This window comes from Penaeus chinensis, chromosome 3 (assembly GCF_019202785.1).
Source record: "Penaeus chinensis breed Huanghai No. 1 chromosome 3, ASM1920278v2, whole genome shotgun sequence".
Lineage (NCBI taxonomy): Eukaryota > Metazoa > Arthropoda > Malacostraca > Decapoda > Penaeidae > Penaeus > Penaeus chinensis.
In genome coordinates, this window is record NC_061821.1 from 2,011,223 (window position 1) to 2,018,722 (window position 7,500).

Consider the following 7,500-nt stretch of genomic DNA (forward strand, 5'->3'; position numbering starts at 1 on the left):
ACAAGTGAAATACCATCTTCTTTTTTAAAAGTCTAAATAAAAATGCAAAAGGCTCCAGTTTTTTTGTTTTTTTTATATATCCACACAAAGCACATATGGACCAAAATAACGCAAATTATTATGGATCGAAACTATGGATTTTAAACGAAATGTCACAAGTTAGTACCAGGACAAATCCTCGAATCGACACCTACACCTACTCTATGCCACTACGAAACCTCTTCCCCAAATCATAACATAACTCATTTCTAAAACAATAATTTATCACGTTTTAAAGTACCTCTAACGACACGTCCTGCACGAAATACAGTTATTTTCCATCCAGCAAGAGAGATTACGGACGTCACACTCGAGCGACTCCCCGCATGACGTAGACTCGTGACGTACCAGCTGTTACCCCTTACGTCATCTGCCTCTCGTTTGCGCTAAACTGTAGCAAACTCAGCCGATGCCGCTAACTTTATTCCCCCGTAAAGTCCAGTGCTTCACTCCTTATCAATCCTGAAGGTGCGACGAATCCCTGCAAATTATATTTTAGGCTACTGGGTGTCGATTTATTCTTGTTGGAGTGTTTAGATCTGATCTTCTTTGTTCCTGGAACTGGTGGGATGTGAGTTTGCATGTTGCAAGTGTAGTGGCAGAAAGCTTATATATATTATGAATATGTTGCAAACTTCAAACGTGATTCAACATGATCCAGCATTCATTGAGAAAAACGACATGCATAATAAGTGGTTACTATACAATGCAGCATATTGTTCATCTGTTTTCATTATTTCAGAAATGTTATTACTTATGATCGAAAACCATCATCTGTCCGCCATGAAGGCAAATAAGACTCATATAGCAGAAAGGATAACTTTACGTTTTTTTTCTCTTAGAGGGCAAACATCCTAGCGCTAGAGAGAGCTCGGCAGCACAAAGCGCTAGGCATCTCACTACGCACCGGGATGTCACGAAAGACATCATTTGCCCACAATATTTTCCGCATACTTTAAGGAAAATGACCATATATTTTACGTAGTAATTAAGAAAAGGCATGAAATATGACCGCAGGAATTTTAAAAGAGTAAATAGGAAGAGCAAGGACGAAAAAAATCCTAAATTCCTCTATCGCGAAAATATGTTCCAATTTCTCTTGTTGAGAGAATACATTGAAGTTCGCGTTTGATATCACATCTGTTCTCCTACCCTCATCCCCCGAAACTTCATTGTATATAACCAAATTCTATTTCAATACCCCTTCATCCTCACAAACGACAAGATTTAATGTAGTGAGCTACGAAGAATAAGCGCAATCCAGGCTAAACCCGGGCACTACTTTGCGCGGCGGAGGAAGAGAGACGTCACACGCAGGGACGCGCAGCGGCTCACTCGCAACTCGGCCTCACACGAGTCGAAAATGCTGCTTTCGATAATAACCGAGTGACCTTTGATTTTCATGATTAATTCGTACATTCTGCTATGGATGTGATACCTTCAACCTCACGGTGTAATAGTGCGGTGAATAAGCAATTTAGTGCCGTAGAAATTGGTAAGTTATTCGCGGAGGAAGGCTGTGAAATAAATATTTGAAAGAGAGATGAATTTCGCGGTTTAACGAAGAGTCTTTCTCTGTTGCAGAACTGTACCTTTTGATCAAGAAGTATTTATCGTCCGGTCCCTGCAAGAAAGCGTATGAGGTAAGTGTTGTTGATGATACAGTGCAATATCTACCCGTGATCTAGCTAGATCTGACGAGTTTTCTTCTCGTTTCAGGTGCTGAGGGCCGAAATTGAAGAAAATCAGGTGAGTTTGAGATGTTGTGGCATCTGTCAGCTGACGGAACACGTGGTTTTGTGTACATTGTGAGATGCCGGTAGTGGGGGGCGTGTGTGGGAGGGGACAGAACCCCCCCGAGTCACACATTTCAGGTGCCCCCCCAACCTCTATGTCATTTTTTAATTTTTCTCTCTTTTCGCAGTTACTACCGAAGAGATATGACTGGCAAGGCAATGAACATAGGAAATCACTCGATGAAGTGGTGAGTACTATGAAAAATTTAACCCCTGTCCCCGTTTATACCCGCGGGAACATGGGGGAATGGTGGGAAAGTCTGCGGGAAGGTGTGGTGTAACATATATGTGAAATAAAGACATTGTGCAGCATTGATCATGGTCTGGCTGGAAGGTTTCGGTGAAGGAAAACATTTCTCCCAGTGGCGTACCTTGGCGCGGGTGGCGGTTGTTAGCGTGCCAAATATTCATTTTTTCTTCTCCTTTCCCTCCCGCCTCGTTTCGCCGTCTGGCTCTGAATTGCTTTTTATCGAGGAGATACTTTATAGAAGTTGAATTTTTTCTTTTTAAATGTGTAACCGAGAAGCAAATGGAAGCGGTAAAATAGGAGAGAGAAATAACTGTTTGGAACCTCGACTGGATGCGTGCCAGCCACACCAAGTGACGAAACTGGCGACCATTCAGATTCGCCGGAGAGCCGCCGCGGGAGCACAAGCTCGATTCTCATTGGTCGGCAGACGTCGGCGGGGAGGGGCTTGCCGTAGGGATCAATATTGTGCAACAAGAGAAACAAAGAGGTTGCAAGCCAAGATGAGCGCTATTGGAAGGCGGCCAGACCACCACCACCTCCCTTTCTCTCCTTCCCTCCCTCTCCCCCTCTTTGCTCTCCCTCCCTTTGTCCCAGCCCCTTCTTTGCTCTCCCTCCCTTTGTCCCGTCCCCTCTTCAGCCTTTCCCTCCATCCTTTTCCCCCCCTCTCCTTTCGCATTTTCTGCTCTTAACCATTCCTCATTCCCCTCCTTTCCTCACCTCTCTTCCTCCATCCTCCCCATTGTCATCGTCCTTCCCTTCCCCTCCCTTCCCTTCCCCCCTTCCCCCCCTCCCCTCCCCCTCCCCTCCCCCTCCCCTCCCCCCTCCCCTCCCCCCTTCCCTTCCCTTCCCTTCCCTTCCCTTCCCTTCCCTTCCCTTCCCTTCCCTTCCCTTCCCTTCCCTTCCCTTCCCTTCCCACCCCTCCCCTCTCCTCCTCACATCCCATTCCTCCTGCTCCTTCTCCACCTCCTTCCCGTCCCCTAGCCTCCCCTCCTCTCCCCTTCCCTCACCTCCCCTCCTCTCCCCTCCTCTCCCCTCCTCTCCCCTCCTCTCCCCTCCCCTCCCCTCCCCTCCCCTCCCCTCCTCTCCCCTCCTCTCCCCTTCCCTCACCTCCCATTCCTCCTGCTGCCGCAGCTCCTCCTCCTCCTCCTCCTCCTCCTCCTCCTCCTCCTCTATTTTTTCCATTCCATATCCCTCTTCCCTCCCTTCCTCCACCCCCCTCCTTCTCTACTTTTCATCTTCCACTTTTCCTTTACTCCCTTCCATCCTCCTCTTTTCCTCTACTCCCTTCCATCCTCCTCTTTTCCTCTACTCCCTTCCATCCTCCTCTTTTCCTCTACTCCCTTCCATCCTCCTCTTTTCCTCTACTCCCTTCCATCCTCCTCTTTTCCTCTACTCCCTTCCATCCTCCTCTTTTCCTCTACTCCCTTCCATCCTCCCCTTTTCCTCTACTCCCTTCCATCCTCCTCTTTTCCTGTATTCCCTTCCATCCTCCTCTTTTCCTCTACTCCCTTCCATCCTCCTCTTTCTCTTCCACATCCTTTTATCCTCCCCCCTGCTTCTCTTCCACATCCTTTTATCCTCCCCCCTGCTTCTCTTATTCTCCCTTGTATCTCTTCCTTCTTTTTTCCTCCCCCCTCTTCCTCTTTTTCCCATTTTCCTCTTTTGCCTATCCTCCTCTCTTCCCCCCTCTTCTTTCTCCCCCCTCTTCTTTCTCCCCCCTCTTCTTTCTCCCCTCCTTTTCTTCATCCCCTTCCTACTCTTCATCCCCTTCCTACTCTCCCTCCTCCTTCTCCTCCTCCTGCTCCTCCTCCTGCTCCTTTTACTCCTTCCCTTGCCCCTCCCTTGCCCCTTTTTCTTCTCAGCTCTGATTTTTTCCCCTCTAGACCAGGAAAACATAATTTGAAGTAAATTGAATTACATTGTGATTGTCTTTAGGGTGTTGATTATTCCTTCCCTCTCCACTTTCTTATCAGTTCTTCACCTCTTTACATAGGCATTCCTCTATTAGTCTATATAAACAACTGCACTGTTGGCATCCAGCAGGCTTCCCCCTCATCCTGTAAAACCTGTAAGTGTATAAAAAAAATTACCACTGTCTTGCCTATTGAAAAATTGTAAAGTGGAATTTTAATTGCCAAAATCCCATGTGCAGTTTTAATGTATAATCTGTTACTGTCACCTTTTAACATTACAAGTATTTGGGTTTTCAAAAGAGAATCATTTTACTCAAGAATTTTCTGTCTAGTCCAGTTCTAATGAGTGTTTGCTTTTGCCTGCAGGACCGTCAGCTTGGACATCTTAGTAATGACCACCTTCTACGTGTGGTCTCCCGTCTTGGGCCTGCAATCAATCAGCTAGTCAAGCTTCCATACCCTTCAGCTGCTACGCTATTAGGGGCTGGCACCCAGTCGCTGCTGCGCACAGAAAATGGTAAGGGTAATTCATTTATGATTGTTTAATTACTATTCTTACCCTTCACTACTTCCAGGCAGGTTCAGGTATTAAAAAAATTATGCTGATACTGTTGTTTGAAATTAATGTAAGTAAAGTGCCTTAAATTTCTCTCTCCATTCATGTCTCTCATGTTTTTCTCTTGTTTTTTTTTTTTTTTTTTTTTCTTATCTCCTTTTTCTTTATGGGCATATGAAAGTTGTTTCCACTTTTTTTTATAACATCCTACATAGTGTGATTGATCTATATCTTGTTTAGTAAAAAAAAATTGCTTAACAGTTCTTAAAAGATAAATAGTATAAGGATGGTATTTTGTGAGTATATCTTTTAAATATGTACATACATACATACATATGTACATATGTATATATATATATATATATATATATATATATATATATATATATATATATATATATATATTTATATATATATAGTCAAAACTGAAGTTATTCTGAAAGGCAAAATTCTTAAGATAACAAAAGTACATCCCAAAATCTGGGAAAGTCTCCTATCTTTTGGTCTGATACTCCAGGTAGGCAAGATTATTAACTCCAGTTGATGAATATTTCTCCCCACAGACTTGTATAAGAGTTACAAGACCCTGTCAGATGTGGTAGTTCGTCACCGTGGTTATCCCCCTCTTGAGCCCGTGCGGTATCAAGGGCCTCCCTGCCTCACACAGACGATCTTTGGAAGAGAACTTCAGGGTACCATCAACCAAAAACATGTGGTCACAAACAAGTTCTTCAGCCGCATTCAGCTGTACTTCCGCTCAGTCGGGCACCTTTCTGCGGTGTACTGTATGCTCTTTGACCGCACGGGAAAGTATGTTTACTTTAGATTTATGTGAAATTTAAAAAGGGTGCTTCATGGGGTGATTTCCATTGTCATGGGTACAGTAACTACTCCCTTATTTCAGCAGGGATTTCCTTGATTTAGGGATCATCGGAGATATGTTTCAAGGCAAGATGAGTGGCCTTTATGAATTTTTGGATATTATTCTCACAGTTCTTGTGGCCCAAATATCAAAGTAAATGGTAACATAATCGGCCATATTTCGGCATTGATTTCCTTCATTCAGGTATCATTGAAAATATGATACAAAGGAAAGTAAATGGCCTTCATAAATTTGGCATATAATTCCCACAGTTCATGTGGCCCTAATATCAAAATAAAAGGTAACATAATATGGCAATGCAATAAAGTCCTAGTAAATTATAGAATGATATAAAGATGATTACATATGATAAAAAAATAACCCAGTTTATGCAGATTTTGTCTTGAAAAAGTTCAATTTTCAGTATGATCATATAAAGATCAATATGCTTATAGATACATCTATATTCAAAATTTGCCAGATGGAGTCATAAATATAATAAAGATTTGATTATAAGCTGTTGACAGTATTAATACTTCAGCACTGGCTTGTCCTCTCTAACTATCTCCGGCTTCCTGGCTCTTTCTCCCTCTTCCACCACTAATCTGATATACTGTGCAGCATCTCACTTTGACTAATTGGCTTTAGACTGGACTTATTCATAAATTTTGTGAATGAGCTGAACTGCAAGGCTGTGAATCACATGTTTACATCATAGGGATCTGTGATGGGCTGGGGCCTATGCTGCAGCCTTCACAAGATCACTTTCAGAGTAATTTTATGTATAGACAGACTGTCTTCAATGATACCAGAGTGCTTTATAAAGAAAATATATACACTTTTGCATAAAGACAAGTTTTAATACCAGATCAGTAATACTAGACAGCACAGTCAGTGCACAAGACTCCTGAATAATAGTGTTTTTTCCATTTGCTGTTGCCTAAAGACAAGGACAGGAGACTTTGCAAATGTTGTGAATAGTCAATATATATTTTTGTTTACAAATTATAGGAACAATCAAAAAGCACTTAAATTATTACTTACTTTATTTAAGCCATGGTACTTTTCAACTTCTCATTCATGTTGACAGGATAAAGTTTGCAAATTAGACTTTTAACTGACTTCCACTCACCATTTCACTCCCACCACTATCACCATCTTCATGGCATGGGTGTTCAAAATCACTGACAGTGGTATTTGCTACTTTTTATGAAGTTTCTTCAAGAACAGATACTCCATGCTGCAGCTTGCCTACTGAATTAGTCCTACAAAATGTAGATGGCAGATTGATACTTCTGTGGGGACATGGATAGTGTGTAAAGATTATGTAGAAGCAATAGTATTGAGTTGAGTTACACAATGTATCATGAGTATTCAGTTTATGTTAGGGTAAGGGGCAACTCATCAGTTATGGCACATAGCCAGGTAGATTTAACCATATATTTCATGTGAGCAGTTGGAAGGAATTTTTTATAAGCTCATCACTAGCAAGTTCATTATTATTTAATTACAGATATATCATTACCGGTGCTGATGACACGTTGGTCAAAATCTGGAGCACCTTTGATGGACGTCTCATGGCCACCTTGAGAGGGGCATCAGCTGAAATTTCTGATCTTGCCATCGATGGGGAAAATACCTTAATTGCTGCTGGATCCTGTGACAAGATCATCAGAGTATGGAGTCTCCAAACCCTGGCACCTGTAAGTTTATTTATTTTGGGGTATTGTTTGTTAGTTTAAAGAATTAGGGGTTATTTTCTTAAAGTGAATTGGAAATAGGATTGTGTTATCTACAGGCTAACTGATTTAAACTTGTTATTCAGCTTGATACAGATATGTAAATCCATGTAAATTGCCTGTAGGTTAGGATAGTTTCTTATAGTCTCTAATGCCTCAGTTTTTTTATGTGGTAGTGCTATAAAGAAATTTTGTATGTTGACATTTATCAACCATTGGTGAAATATTTATAATAACTTAAAGTAGCTAAACAGGAAGAATATAAAAATTAAAAGTCCTGATGAATACTAATGAAATCATTCTCAACAGGTTGCGGTCCTATCCAGCCACACAGGCATGATAACT

General features: G+C 41.9%; 2 protein-coding genes across 4 annotated transcripts in view; one reads left to right on the top strand and one right to left on the bottom strand.

Moving 5' to 3' along the window:
• The window catches only part of LOC125038834 (dehydrodolichyl diphosphate synthase complex subunit DHDDS-like), a 12,244-nt gene extending 9,903 nt beyond the window's left edge, over nucleotides 1–2,341 (bottom strand). Inside the window, exon 1 of one of the 2 annotated variants that reach the window (XM_047632446.1) lies at nucleotides 2,207–2,341. The gene's annotated coding sequence lies outside the window, so the exon portion shown is untranslated. Of the gene's footprint in view, nucleotides 1–280; nucleotides 434–2,206 lie in introns of those variants that run through there. The other variant, XM_047632437.1, reaches the window with a different exon arrangement.
• The window catches only part of LOC125038782 (bromodomain and WD repeat-containing protein 3-like), a 29,699-nt gene continuing 23,388 nt past the window's right edge, over nucleotides 1,190–7,500 (top strand). The window contains exons 1-8 of one of the 2 annotated variants that reach the window (XM_047632394.1): nucleotides 1,190–1,534; nucleotides 1,624–1,682; nucleotides 1,759–1,788; nucleotides 1,964–2,023; nucleotides 4,365–4,515; nucleotides 5,118–5,364; nucleotides 6,930–7,119; nucleotides 7,465–7,500. The exon at nucleotides 7,465–7,500 is cut by the window's right edge and continues 113 nt beyond it. In XM_047632394.1, the coding sequence (XP_047488350.1) occupies nucleotides 1,465–1,534; nucleotides 1,624–1,682; nucleotides 1,759–1,788; nucleotides 1,964–2,023; nucleotides 4,365–4,515; nucleotides 5,118–5,364; nucleotides 6,930–7,119; nucleotides 7,465–7,500 (843 nt within the window). In that variant the 5' untranslated portion in view covers nucleotides 1,190–1,464. The remainder of the gene's footprint in view (nucleotides 1,535–1,623; nucleotides 1,683–1,758; nucleotides 1,789–1,963; nucleotides 2,024–4,364; nucleotides 4,516–5,117; nucleotides 5,365–6,929; nucleotides 7,120–7,464) is intronic. The other variant, XM_047632402.1, reaches the window with a different exon arrangement.